Source organism: Pterocles gutturalis, unplaced genomic scaffold (assembly GCF_000699245.1).
Source record: "Pterocles gutturalis isolate BGI_N339 unplaced genomic scaffold, ASM69924v1 scaffold14240, whole genome shotgun sequence".
In the NCBI taxonomy this organism is placed as follows: Eukaryota; Metazoa; Chordata; class Aves; order Pterocliformes; family Pteroclidae; genus Pterocles; species Pterocles gutturalis.
Genome location: NW_010146066.1, coordinates 25,326 through 40,766, shown reverse-complemented (window position 1 = coordinate 40,766; position 15,441 = coordinate 25,326). Strand labels below are relative to the sequence as shown.

Sequence of the window (15,441 nt, the reverse complement as noted above, 5' to 3'; positions counted from 1 at the left end):
TGTAGCTTGACTTTTATATCAGTAGTTTGACAAGCTACTGGTGTCTTCAAAGAGGTTTTTGCTTTGAAACTGCTGTTTGGCTTTTCCTGAAATGGTGGTTGTTTTCCTGCTAATTTATTTCCAAAATGTTTGCTTTTCATTTCTGACATAAGAATGCTGAAAGATAAGACTGTATTGGTGTGACTCTTTCAGGACCATTTACCATTTGCTGTTGTAGGAAGTACGGAAAAGGTGAAAATTGGAAACAAAATGGTGAGAGCTCGTCAGTACCCTTGGGGCATTGTACAAGGTAAGTGAATTCTCAATGGTATTTTAATGAGATTTTTGTTGTTGTTGTTGAAGTATAAAATTCTAAATAAATACTAAAATAAATACTAAATAAATAAATACTAAATACTAAATACTAAATACTAAAAGGGGCTGTTATTATCCACTGATGCATATTGATTATATTTTGGCTCGACAGTTTAAGGAGTTTAGCAATTAATACTTGAGGTGTGCACTAACTGGTAGTTTCATCAGCACCGATGCATTCCTGGAATCAAGCTATGAGATGGTATATGTAATATTTGGGTAGGTTATTGTGGTGGCAGTGCCTCTAGCACTACCAAATTTCAAAGTTTTATGGTTGTCAGTTAAGAAGAGAGAAAAAAAAGAGAAATTTATTGTTGTTCAACTTGGATGGGAAATCAGGATGTGTTGGAACATGTTTGATGGTACTTACAGTTAGTGCTTCAATGTGTATAATAAAAATTATAATGAAGTATAAGATGTATAATAAGCAGAGATATATTTTCCTGGAAGTATAATTAGTAAACAAAAGAAATTAATCTCAATACTGTTTAAAATATATTTTGACAATTTTGCTACTTGTGCGTAATAACAAAATCTTCCTCTCTTAACTGATTAGTGGAAAATGAGAACCACTGTGATTTTGTAAAGCTTCGAGAGATGCTTGTTTGCATAAATATGGAAGACTTAAGAGAGCAGACTCATGCACGACATTATGAGTTGTACAGACGCTGCAGACTGGAACAGATGGGCTTCAGAGACGTTGGTCCTGAGAATAAACCAGTCAGGTAACGGACTTTATGTATAGCACTTGCTTTCAGCATCCATTCACTTCACATTTGACTGTATCAACCCAATACAGAGCAGGGTTCATACGTAGAATAGGTTCTCTAAGAGGTTAAGAATAGGGTTTTTTTAATCAGAGTAAGTATGTAGCTGTTCATTCAGTTACCTTCATGAAGAAGTATATGGGATTATATGAGCGTTGCTTTTAAAGGCATACAAGATAGTTTTATTTCTGAAATCTTTCTCTTTTAGAATAAACTTGGGGATTTTAATTTTTGTCATGGAGAATGTAAGTTTTCTTCAGGTACATGCATTTTATGCCTTTTAAATTATTTTCATTATATCTTCTCATCGCGTGTTACTTTCTTAATATCTGATTCTGAACAGTGGTTTGGTTGGACTCAAAGTTCAGAAAGAACTGAAGCAAGAACTTTTACAAAATCATTGGTTACACTGTTGGCTTCCCACATAATCTGCCATAATAACAAATGTCTGGCCTTTTCAGGTCAAGAAATCTCTTGCTTGAGTGTAGAAAGTTAATAGAGGATTCCAAAGGAAAGTTAAGCAGAGGCTTAGAGACATTCATTTGTTTCATGTAGTAAAGCTTCTTTCTTTAGGAAGTATTTACATTTCTGTATCCAGTTTGTTTAATCTTTTATTTCCATTTCTGTTGTCTTCCTCTCCCTCTTCCATCTTCATTTGGTCTTTTACACATGGTATTTTGTAAGTTGTTAGAATCCTGATAGGGAAGAACTGGTGCTTCAGGAGATGTTCAAGCCTTTACAGTTTAGCAAAGTGCTATTATTGCATAGTGGGAAATACCAGACATGAAAACAAAATATGACTTTGCATTAAAAACAGTTTCTAGTGCTTTGAACCAAATGGTTTGTTTACTTCTTGTGTTACTTAGTGATCAGACTGTCTTTACCCATTCTGTTCTGGTAAAAAGAAATGACTTTTAAATTACTTCCCTCCAAATAGTTGGTTTTAGTGGTTAAAAATTCTTTGCTTTCACCTGTACTTTGCACAGAAGTTCTAAGGCAGTTGCAGTTGCTCTAACTCACAGAGTATTGATGGAGAAGAATTTCTTTCACTTTGATTAGGTCTGATTTATATATTGTTCAAACGATAATAATTAAATAAGATTTGAACGTTGACACTTGAGTAGCTAATGTGACCTCCCTTTTAGCATGCTGTGAAAAAGCTGCCTGTGAAGTTCCTGTGCCACTCTTTTGGATTTAAAAGTACAACAGTAGTTTATTCATCCAAAGCTGTACACCACTGCAAAGCAAAACCAGCAATTCTTGTATTTTCAGCTACCTTGTGAGATAGGTTGTGAGCAAACATCTGTAAAGGCTTTCACTGTTAAATGTGAAAAAACACATTGGCAAGCTTAATTGTTTATGAGAGACATGGAAAGAGATGGTTTCAGCACACAATGGAAAAATACATTTGCATCTTTACTGTGGGGAGGAAAAATGAAGATGGTAGTACTCTGAAGTGACTGCTTTGGGAGTACTAAATACCTATTTCCTAATCCTACATTTTTTTGTGAATTTATGTTGTAATACCTTTTTATTTTGTTTATTTACAATTACATTCTAAGAATTAACTTTTCCATTAACCAGATTTCCAGGGAAAATGATGTTTACATTGTCAGTCTATTAGTCTCTCCCTGATAACTTAGGAACCAACTCTCCATTTTCAAAGTTCAGTAAAGGGTCGGATGCTTCCAGGAGATCACGTGGTTAGTGTTCTCACCGCAGGAAAAGCAGAAAACCTCTGCTCCAGCCAGTTGTTAGCCAGCCAATATGCATTTGTTGTCAGTAAATCCTTACCTCTGAATGAAATGCTGTCTTTTGAAACTCTTGGGAGCTTGGCAGTACTGCAGTAGGATGAGAAGGTCATGGGTGATTTGGAAGTAGCTAATGCTACTGTACGTGAAAGATCCATGAGAGTACTCAAAATAAATAAAGAATATTTAGGAAGTATGGAGGGACACTAATTGTATCATTAATAAGGTGGAAGGATGTAGGCAAGACTTTGGTTATTGCAATAATTGAGAGAATAGAACATAAAATCATCCATAGGAATCTGGACTATTAATTCTGCTGCTTTCAGGACACCTGACATTTTATCAAACCATTATTTATTTAAATTGTATAACAATAATTAGCATAACTTGAATTAATGGGTAATTGGGAACTTGATTAATCTTATTCACATGCCTTGCAAGAACAATATACAAAACTTTTTAATGAAGAGTTCAGTCTTATAGTGAGGTATCATTCCAAAAGGTCATGAGAATTACAGTCATGTATGTGCCATATGAGATTAAAATTTAACATGCAGTAATCCACTTTAAAAATGAAAAATCCATCCTATTGTGTTTCGGGGGTTTAATGGAATACCATGCAAGGCTAAACTTACTCTTACAGATACAATTTGGTTTCCAAGCCATGAAAAGCAGCCCATCAGGAATGGGCTTTGAAAGCCTGTTATGGCAACATTTACGTAATGAACTCAATGGACAGCAGAGGAGGGAATGGTTTATGCATTTTATGCAGTATTTGTTGGATGTAAAATCCAGGAAGTGCTTTTATTATAATTTTTTAATACTTAAAATTGAGATTTGCATTTCTTTGTTGTTGAAAAGTAAAGATAGACCTTTTTTGTGTGGATAGTCTAGTCCTGCCTTTTTGATGGTCCAATTATGGAACAGGAATTCCTAGTGTCAGGTCGATCTCAGCAAGAGGTAATTGCTGAGATGTCCCAAATGGAAAAATTAGGGATAGTTGAAATCAGAAATCTAGACATGAAGAGTGCTTCCAGCCAAACAAAATTCTAAATGTGTACACACCTAGTAAGCTTAGATGTTTGCAAGGGGGGGAGAGGATACTACTGTTTTGAAGTTGGACATTTTGTAAGTCCGTTTTCTAGTCTAAGCTATGTCATTGCTTAAGGGGACATTCTTGTTTTGAAAGAAGAAAACAAATAGGCAAGGCTCTGTTGAAAAAAAAACCCAAGATTGATATTCAAGCTGTATGCTTGCATATTTGGATTCTTTGATGTTATTCATTCTCTTGTTTAGTTGTTTTTCTGTGCTTGCAATTACAATTTGTTCATCATAATTGCGGTTAAACAAATTGTAGCATAAACATCTCTGTTTCTCAATATGTGAGCAATGATGTATTCCATGCTTCATTCCTCCCTGAAACTGGGATATTCAGACCTTGCAGTTCTTGAACAAAAACATGTTTATTTTTCAGTCTGTTTTGAGGATGATGACAGCAAAACAGGAATGATTCAGTAAAGTGAGTAAGTTTACAAGCAGAGGAAGGTTGATATGGCTCTACTTGTCTTTTCTGAAAAAGGAAACCTAGTATCTGAAAGGCTGTTAGGCTTCTTCCTTAAGAAGTCACTTGGGAATGGAGTTCCTCTGATCAACTGCAGACCTTTGCATTTTTTAACCTCCTTATGGCAAGACTGAACCACATCAATAATACCTATTTTTCATGCCTCCACTGGGAAAATGGTAATTATTTAGATCTACCACATCCTTACTGTTGCTTAGTATCAACTTTGGTAGTTCACCAAGTCAAGGGAGCATGGAGCCTGCCACTAGTTAACTTTTACATTTTTTATTTTTTCTGATATACCTTAATTGATAGTCGAATGTTATGCAAAAACTTCCAAGTGTAGTTTTCAAATTCAAAAGCTTTTTTAAATTTTGAATGAACAAACTGTAAAATAGTGTGTAAATATCTGTGTTGTTTAAAGTGCACAAACATTGTGTTCCACTGAGAGTTGAATTCACTTCAGTCAGAGTCTTTATTTATGAACATAACATGTTTGATTTGCATCTTTATATTTAGGCTTCCATGTTCTGAGTCTTGCACAGATAGCAATACTGTATGTCACAGCTATGCTTCTGTAGAAAGGTAGGTGATAGTGCTGTTATGAGGTATGTAATGGATTAGTAAGGTGTAGACTTTCTTCACAATCCCTTCCCTTCCTCCAAAACCTCAATAAGAATGCATTATTTAAATAATTGTCTTTATCATGTCAATTTTGCAAGTGGTTTTGCACAGAGTATAAAATTCTAGAGGTCCAAACCAGAAGAATGAGACAACCTGTGAATTTGATTTTTATAATGTGCTATATGAGAAGCCATGTCTTCAGGTAAACTGAAAAGTGTTTTACTGTGAGAAACAGATGCAGTAATGGTGAAAGGATTGGCTTAAGATCTGGTAAACTGTTTTCCACTGCTCCCCAAACATCCTAAATCTGAAGACTGTTTGGATCATGAAGTTGCTGATATACCAAACGGAGAAGAGGGAAGTTCGTTTTAATTCTGTGTTTGTGATTTCTAGAACAATTCAGTCCAGGGGGAGGGGGAATTTTAAAAAGTCACTTTTATTTCTCCTCCTTCTTAAATATGTAATTTGATTAATTAGCAAATGCAGTGTCTTCAAAGTTAGTCTTTTACTAATTTCAAGACAAAATTGCTTTTACCTGATAAACTAGCTCAGGTTGGATCTAAAGATGTCCACATAGTGAAAGAGGGTGTGATTGCAGCGTGTGAGCTTAGTCTAGCACTTGCTCTAGCAGCTTTATTGCACCCAAAAGCAGGATATTAGTGAACAGAACTGACACAGGGCCCAAAAATGTGTCGAGTGAGATTGCTAGCACTTGAAAAACCTGTGCTGTAGCTTTATTGTTACATACGCTATCTAAATGTAAAGATAGTGTGAATTAATATACCTATGAGAAAACCATGCCCTCATTTCACATGGTAGACACAATTTCAGGAACACCGAAGTTAACTTCACAGCTGGTAAAAAAAAAAACAAACCCAAACCAAACCCCAAAAGGTTGTTGTTCTCAATTTGTTTTCTTGCAACGTATTGCTCAAATAAGATAGAAAGGAAAAGTGCACTGACCTTGAGATCTTACAAACATTAAGTCTGTATGTGCAATTTCAAGATGATTTTCTCTCTTTAGATTATATTTTGAATACAAATAAGAAACTTTAGGATTGGGAAACTGCCCCATCATCATAAATTTAAATACAGAAGAGAGCTATTTAGGCTTACTGTTGCTCTAAATAATTAAGTTTTTGGATGTCCTTTTTTGTCTTTCCATTTATAAATTGCTTTAATAGAAACAGTAGAAGATGAGACTTAAAAACTGGTACAACAGTGTGTGTGTATTAAAAATATAAAACAAATTTCGGTATTTGATATATATGTTTATTTTACATGAGAGTAGAGGGCATGAGATACCTGGCAAAGGACAGTAACCCATGATAGCTGAGAAGGGCTGACTAGTCAGCACTCAGGAAGGGTTAAGAGAGATAAATGGTGTAAGAGAATAGCTCCAGAATGAAGAGGTAGAACATTATCCATCTCTGGAATCTTGTTGCTTAGAGAAGTTTGTGGTAAATCTGTTTTTGGAAGGACTTTTATCTTTAATGCTTTTCAAAGATAGTATGCTCTTTGGTGTATGAAATACATCTGTGTAGAAGCTCCATTGCTATTTCCCTGAAAAGTAGAACTTCTCCTGCCAGCACTGTGTTGATAGGAGAGGTAGTATAGACCCTGAAAATGTCAAACCTCTAGTAGTATATTAATAAATTGCCAGCATCTTTTAATTTGCTGTGGTATGGTTTGATATTAAAGAAGGTTCTTGATTTCAAGTACCTGTTGTTTGGAGGAAAAAATTGTCTTGTGTACTGAAATGTCTAGTAGAGTAACTTACTTGCTGTTTTGTTCTGGTGCCAGATATTTGCTCAATGATCTGAACTAGTTTATGCCTCCTATATAATTTCAAATATAAGTGTGGTATGTATGCAGTATATTAGCCTCTGGGAGAGAGGATTCAGGAGAAAAGCAATCTCGAGGTTTTGGCTGATACATGTTGGAAAGTAAACCTGTCTTTTGGGTGCTGAACTACTTCGGAAATTGTATTTATTCTACATTAATGTAACTGCCATATTAAAATTTTGACTTTTCATATTTTCATATTTTCCTTTCTTTTCATATAGGAATTATCAGTTTGTTAGTTGTGTTAGTGCTCCAGATGCATTGTTTTTGTAATGTCCTATTTTAAGACTGAGGTTTCACAATGCGGAAATTTTAGGGGATTTTTCTGGCAATTTTGGTGTCTTATTCCTAAGTAACTTAAAAAAAAAAGTTATATGTGTCTGAGGCAGAAAGTTATAACTCAGGTCTTTTAGAACACGAGATTCCTAAAGTGCTATATTTACTTTGAAATGTAAATTGCCCAGGAGCTGTTAGCATAAATAATTTTACTCAGGGTTGTTTACTTAAACAGAAATTTAGAAAGGTAAGATGCTTGCTTCTGTTTAGGTTTTTTTATGAGTTTGTATGTGGGGAGCTGTAGAAATTAATATTTCAGATTAATATTAATTGTTTAAATAATGTTCCAGATTGTTGGTTTTCCACATTGAATAAGGTAGTGTGCTGGAGACTTGCTTACATTTTTGGACTTCAGTCTACAGGAAGCCTATGAGTCAAAGAGACATGAGTTCTACCTTGAACTGCAAAGAAAAGAGGAGGAGATAAGACAGCAGTTTGTGCAGAGGGTGAAGGAGAAAGAAGCAATGTTGAAAGAAAGAGAGAAACAGGTAGGCATGCCTGGCTGTCTTCGATTTGTTTACTGAGGTTTGGGACAGTTAACTTCTTAGCAAAGTCACAACTAGTTGATATTTATAATTTCCTAATATTTTGAGGGCAGTAATGCTTAAAATCAAAAGCAGATTGATTACACAGATTGATGGGATTAGCAGATTTCTTAGACACAAGCGAACAAGAGCACAAGTCCTGTGAGGAGTGGCTGAGGGAACTGGGGGTGTTTAGCCTGGAGAAAAGGAGGCTGAGGGGAGACCTTATCACTCTCTACAACTACCTGAAAGGAGGGTGTAGTGAGGTGGGTGCTGGCCTCTTCTCTAAAGTAACAAGTGATAGGATGAGAGGAAATGGCCTCAAGTTACACCAGGGAACGTTTAGGTTGGATATTAGGAAAAATTTATTCACTGAAAGGTTTGTCAGGCATTGGAACAGGCTGCCCAGGGAAGTGGTGGAGTCACCACGTATTCAGAAGACGTGTAGATGTGGTGCTCAGGGACATGGTTTAGTGGTGGAGTCGACAGTGTTAGGTTAATGGTTGGACTTGATGATCTTAAGGGTCTTTTCCAACCTAAATTATTCTATGATTCTATGAATAGCAGTCTTTTGTTTTGTTTTGTTTTGATTTGTTTTGTTTTCTTGAAGGAGGGAGCTTATGGTCTAAAGGCTTTGGTGAATAGCTGGGACAAGTCAATTGAGTAGGAGGTGATACAGTGAAGTAAGAGAGTGATCCAATATAACGGTTGCATGTTTCTTTATCTTCTCTAACAGTATGCTGAGAAACATTAGTGTGCCATAGCAGCATAGTAGGTGCTTTCCATGCATGAGTTGCTCTGTAAAAAACAGGATTTCATGAAAAAATCCTGTGGGTTGTTTTTGAGCCCAAGAGAATGGCGAATGTATGTTTTTATGACCTCCAAGTTATTAAATATAAGCTCAACCCTCATGTTGAGAGGTTTGAAAGTGGGGTGTGTGTATTTTTGTTGTTTTTGTTTTGTTTTATTTTTAAAATCTTATCTATTCCCATCTGTCTTAATAGTATTTGGAGGTGTGGGACGTTTCTTGAATATGTTGTTTCAGATTTAGTCCTGTCAAACTGGACTGGCAAAACCGGATCTTCTTATCTACTTTCTTCCAGAGTCTGTCATGGTCATGTGTATTTATATTCAAACACTGGTTTAGTTGAAATTGGAAACCTGTGTATGTTTATTAATGTTCTTTTCTGTACCTCAGTGTGCCAGCAAAGGTGTAGCAGTTTTTGCAAGGTGTTCAGATGCGAGTTTTAAATAAGAAGGTGGCTTAATACTTTGTTTGTTTTCTAAATCTGTTAAGTCCCTCATGCTGCTTGTGGAGAAAAAAATCAGGTTCAGTCCTTCTCAGTATGAGGCTATCCAATGGGAAGAATACTTGACCATGTTCAAAGTAGGTTCAGATAGGTCTTACAAAGGTCTGCTACCCTTTGGTGTCTTCCTTCTATGATTTCTACCAGGCGGTATGTGATTCAATTGCATATTGCAATCAAATTATGGATCTTAGTTTTCTTGGTTCCTGATGTGGGAAAGTGGTCATGCAGTCACTCCTAAAGAACATTTGTCATGTACTCTTGCTGCTCGTTCTCTGAGAAGTGTGTATGCATATCTGGAAACTAAAGAAAAACAGGAATTTCTGTTGTACTTAAGATTGCTTTTGCATCCTTCACTTGTAGGTGCAATGTGCAGCATTACCACCTCTGAGACATACAGTCGCTTAGGACCTTACTGTTTCTACCCTGAATGTTTTTATTGGTATACCTGTTTTTTGCAATCCATCTGGTTAACTGTTGCAATGAAATAAATAAATGAATACTACACATGCATACACACACATACATTTATAAAATCTGGCAGCTCTGCTGTGTAGAACAGGCATTTATAATCTTAGTTATTTCTTAGTTCTGTCTTTGCAAAAGATGGAAATTAGTCTTTCTGATTTCCATACTGGTATAGCTGCCCTCAGATTGAGATACACCAATAGAGTACAGAAGCAGGATTCTAGGAGAGTTATGTGTGGGGGGATGGGAGGTGAGGAAGGGTGGTGTGAAGTACACTTTGGTTCTCATGCACAACTTCACAGTAGGTTTAAACTGGTCAAAATGCATCTGGAGAGTAAAATCCATTAATACGTCAAAAGAACAAAAAAGGAACAATTAATGCAGAAAAGCAGTTAACTTCTGGCAGCTCACAAGTAACTCCCCCAACCAAACTTATTGTGTGTGTACATATTAAATGTAAATAATATGCATATTAAGATTTTATATATATGAAAATACATACCTGTGTAACTGAAGTATGTATGATTCCTTGCCCTCTTGGTTTTAGGGAAGTAAATTTTACTTGACAGATCCTGATTTAATCCTTCTGTTGGTAATTGTTTTTTCTCTAAAGGCCTCTTTATTTCTGATCTAATAAAGATATAGTAAAATCTAGTAGGAAATCTTATATTCACATAGCGCTTTCCATGGTTTCCACCTGTACTTCATGTGCAGTAGCCTGGCTTCCATGAGAACAATCCAAGATGAATGATTATTTTTCTGGATTGCTGTTTTTTAGTCTTAGCAGTTTTGGGAAGGAACTACAATGTCTTATGACTTTTAACACAAGTTGAGGTAGGTTTCGCTGTTTTGTATTGTGATATCACCACCTTGTGTTACTAGTTGAAAATGTATTTTTTGTGCTTTCTTTAAACAGCTGCAGACTAAATTTGAACTTTCTATGCTAACGCATCAAGAAATGAAACTGAAATTAGACAAACAGAAACAAGTCCTGGAAGACGAAGTAGCTATGTTTATTGAGAAGAAAGCTAATGCTGAATTACTGCAATCACAAACATCTTTCTCTACCCCTGTTGTTATTTTGAAGAGAGACAAGGACGGCAAAAAGTAAGTGCTGATGCTAGTTATCAGAGGCAGCAATAAAAAAATTCTTCACGTATCACTTTTATAATGCAAATTTTACTAATATTTTAGAAAAGATACAAACATGCTCCTGTTATGTGATAAGAAGACAGAAGTGTGTAAAATACCCTCATGATTGGATCACTGGCTCTAATATTTACTTTCAGAGTAATTGTTGTATGTTCGGTCAGCATTCTTTCTTTTTTTTTTCTTTCTTCTTTTTGTTTTCCATTAAGGAACCAAGGTTTCCGACTTCAGTTCCTGTGCTGTGTTGTCACAGATGAAGAAACTGCGAATGTTCATGAACAGAGCAAGAGAGAGAGGGAGAAGCTAGAGAGGGAGAGAACTTCACCCAGGGCATTCCAGAAATAGTATTTGACTGCAGCACCCAGGTTTTGAATGTAGGATAGGTTAGTTTTATGAAGCAGTCCGACTGCTGCTGTCCCATAATTCTAGATATGTCTTGCTAGTATAGGTTTTTGAGAGGAGAGGTTGGTAAAATTTCCTGTAAAATTACACTGAGTGCAGAATATAACCTGATAAGCATTTCACTTTCTTTCCTCCTGCCCATTTCTTTCCTTCTCTACTCACAAAAAAAAAGCTTGAATAAATTATGACATTTCAGAAATTTATTCAAATAGTCTCCAGAATAACATGCCCAACTTCTTTGTATATAAATGTAGAGTTTAGTGTTCATATATAAACATTAAATTAAATTGAATTAAATTTTATTCTCCTCCTAACACAGGATAAAGCAATTAATTTATTGATTTTCTTTCCTGATAGGTTACAACTTTGCTGCAGATAACATTTTGTTGATTAATATCTTACTACAATTGAAAGCAGATTTTTTGGTACAGAAATTATTCATAACTGCTAGATGATGAAAACCTGTAGAAGCTAGATTGGTGCAGATATTTCCACAAATATATCATCAAGATAGCTTTGACATTTTTGGGGGTCTATGCTAGCAGCCTGCTTGTTTTTTTGACAAAATTTGTTGCGTTTCAAGTAGAGTTACCGAGTTCCTTTCCTTAGACTTATTTTTCTGGAATTATATATGAAAGTGGAATTTTTGGTAACAGAACTCATTAGCTGCACTGTTATGAGTAACTCTCAACTTCAGAAAATTTTTAGATTTGTTTTCTCTGTTTTAGCTTTATTTCTTCAGAGTACGTTATGGTTTATATGTTTGCTTTTTGTTTTTCAGTTCCAGCTTTACATAATACTGATGATGGAAGAAACAATATAGATAATTTCTCTTGAGGAAGCAGTGATTCACAGCGTGCACAGGAGCTTCAGTTTCTTACTAAAGGATTTGGAAAATATCTCTTGTTGCTGTGTGCTGCAGAAGAATATTTTTTAAGTACGATCCATACACATATGGTGTAGCAATTACTTTCATTGCCATCATAGACTTTCTGTTACGAGTCTGCCTTGATACATACTCGCCTTACATACATATGGCCAATTTGCTGTCATTTTAAATGCATTCTACCAAAGAAAATGTCCCTGCCATAAAAAGTTCCATTCATCATATGAATGCTGTAGTACAAAAGTATTCAGTGAATATATTCACTATAACCTTTCTAAAGAGTTACTTTCATATGGTATGGTATATTAGTCTACTAAATATTATATAACTGTTGACGTAATTCAGCCATTTACTGATTTTGCTGACTTTTTTTGTTTATAGGCTTTTATGTACAAGCACTGTTCTAAATTCAAATATCAGTCAAATAATGAAAATTTATTGAGAAATTTTTGCAGTGCTGCACAGTTGCATGAGTTTATCTGACATTACTAACTTAATATGGAAAGTACCTATAACTTTTTGATGCTTGTGACTGTGGTGTACAGTTACAGCAGAGGCTGAACTTTACAAAAACTATTACCTACAAGAACTTCAGGTTAAAACAAGTTTAAAATGCTTTTTGTATTTTCAGTAGCCCTGATAACTAATGTGAAACTACAAGAGGTGCAGCTTTCTGGAGCTGTTTTGTGCAACTTTGTGAAAATGAAATGCTAACTTTATAGAAATAAAGTATATTGGGTTTGCTTACGTGTTTCTGTTTTGCTTCTTCTCCCTCCCACGTCATTAAAAACAAGGAGTAAGATTTCACCTTAGTCTGAAAAATATAGATGTTTTGCATCTGGTTTAAAGGACTTAAGGAATTTATTGATTGGGAAAAAATAGGTGATTTTTGCATACTCTGGCAGAAAGGCAATATGACTTGTGATATACTTGTCTATATACATCATAGAATATCTCAAGTTGGAAGGGACCCCTAAGGATTGTCGTGGAGTCCAAGTCCCTGCTCCTCACAGGGCTGCCTAAAACTGAACCATATGACTAAGAGTGTTGTCCAGACACTCCTTGAGCTCTGAGAGACTTGGTGCCATGACCACTGACCTGGGCAGCCTGTTCCAGTGAGCAACTTCACTTTCTATTTTACTCACCCAGTGACGCTTATCATAGAAGATTGTTTTCCTTCAATTTTGTAGCAATGGGAAGAGATATATGCTAAGATATATAAACTCTTCCATCGACCAGGAAAAGGTCAAATTGCTAATTCAGTCAGCTCCCCAGGCACAGCAGGCTGTAATAAGGGAGGGAAGGTTTAAGAGGAGACAGCCATTTAGCCCGCTCACTGAGCCAGCATATAACTGAAGCTTATTTCAAGAAAAAGGGCCAGGGCCAGGCCCTGTGATTGCTGTCTGATTGCTCCTTCCTGAGAAAAATGTAACTTGATGAAAACCTGTATTTGTTTGGCTTTGTACCATTAACTGGGCCATTTGCATCTGTTTGATTAGAAACAAGGGATATGCCCTCCTTGAGAGAGGTAACAGTCAAAGGAAAAAAAAAAATCATTTTTTGAAGGGAGCAGTAGATTTGGAAGTGTTATTAAGAGATCTTGACCAGAATGTAATTACAATTGAATGACACGTACTGTCAGCACTCAGTAATCCCCTCGTGGGTTATCCTAGCCGCTGATGTTAGTACCCTTCGGACACCACGTCTTGGTCAGAATGGATTTATGTTCAGTTGCACACTGGCCCTGCAGGACTCGGTAACAAAAGAAAATTGGTGCAGGCACCTGTGCAGGTCTTTGGAACAGGGGACAATTAAAGGGAGTTTGTTAGTTCAGTTGTAGCATGAAATAATGTAGCACAAAATGAGAGAGCTGGTGGGTTTTTCTTTTTTTCTTGATACTCATTTAAGCAGTGGAGAGTCATCTGTAGGTATGGGAAATTACATAGTTGTTGTGCTTAAGTTAGCCTTAAGATCACATAAGCGCACAAGCGCACATCACAGCCTGGCAGTCAAATGCAGTTCAAAGAATTATAAAGGTATAACTAATAATATCTCCTGAAAGTGGAGAATTAATAGTGGTAGTAAATAAAAATGTGTATGCCTCACTGTAGTTTATCTTAGCTATATGCTTAGCTATATGCTTTTTAACTGAACACTTCTGAGAGGCTTATCCTGCAGATGAAATGGTTTCAGGACCATTTATTAAGGTCTCTTTATTGTTATGGTACCTTCTGCATGTGGCCACAGTGAGATTATTTAAGGCCTTTACAAGTCTGAAGCATTTGACATTTTAGATCCTTTTCTTAGGGTACTTTCCGTATGTATTTTGTATGTTTATTCTTAACTATATGTTTAAATTTATTTTGCTGTGAGAAGACACAGCCAGGATGCATTTGTGGTTTTATCTTAAATCTCTTGCTGCTAACAGTATAGCATTGCCAACATATTGCCAACATTGTCAGAAACATATTTAGATTTGTGTTATGAAATTACGTAGAAATTAGGTTTGGATTTCAAAAATTAAAAATGTATGGAAACTGGAAGCAAGGACAGGCAACATAGGACTACAGAGATGCAGTTCGCCACTGTGGGGAGAAAATTTTTGTGGCCAAGGCTTGATTAGTGTTCAAGCTGTCCAGCATTGTGTAGGACAACAAAAAGGGCTTATTTTAACAGCAAAAGGAGGATCAGAGGTAACACTGGTCTGTTGCTTGATGAGGTCAGTCACCTCACAAATAGGGACATAGACAAAGGGGAGACCTTTAAAACCTTCTTTGCCTCTGTTTTTAACACCGATGATGAGCTCTGGGACCCCGGAGCCCTGTGTTGAAAGACTGTGACTTGGGGGGATGATAAACTCCAAGCCGCCGCTGAACTTCACAGACTTGCTGCTCGAGCAGTCTATGGGTCCTGATGGGATTCATCCCAGGGTGCTGAAAGAGCTGGCCGATGTTATCATGGGACATCTCTCCACTATTTTTCAATGGTCTTGGGAGTCCAGAGAGGTTCCAGTTGCCTGGAAGCTGGCAAATGTTGTCCCAGTTTTCAAGAAGGGTAAGAAGGAAGACCCTGCTAATTACGGGCTTGTTGGTCTCACTTCAGTGCCTGGTAAAATTATGGAGAAGCTTATTCTGGGAGTTATTGGAAAAACTTGAGAGACAATGCAGTCATTGGTCATAGCCAGCATGGATTCAGGAGGGGAAAGTCCTACTTAATTAACTTGATTTCCTTTTATGACAAGGCCACCCATCTAGTTGACCAAGGGAAGCCAGTAGATGTGGGTTTTTTGGATTTTAGCAAAGCTTTTGTACTGTCTTTCACCATATCCTAGTGAAAAAAACCTCCAGCACAAGGCTAAACAAGTCCATAATACATTGGGTGAGCAGTTGACTGACAGCTCAGGCTCAGAGAGTTATAGTAAATGGTGTTACATCAGGCTGGCAGCCAGTCACCAGTGGGGTTCCCCA

General features: G+C 36.4%; 1 protein-coding gene across 1 annotated transcript in view; it reads left to right on the top strand.

Moving 5' to 3' along the window:
• LOC104470615 (septin-10-like) overlaps nt 1–11,031 on the top strand; it is a 23,289-nt gene extending 12,258 nt beyond the window's left edge. The window contains 5 exon segments of the mRNA XM_010085601.1: nt 193–289; nt 911–1,079; nt 7,594–7,726; nt 10,454–10,644; nt 10,896–11,031. Of these exon segments, the coding sequence (XP_010083903.1) occupies nt 193–289; nt 911–1,079; nt 7,594–7,726; nt 10,454–10,644; nt 10,896–11,031 (726 nt within the window).
• The last annotated feature ends 4,410 nt before the right edge of the window (nt 11,032–15,441 follow it).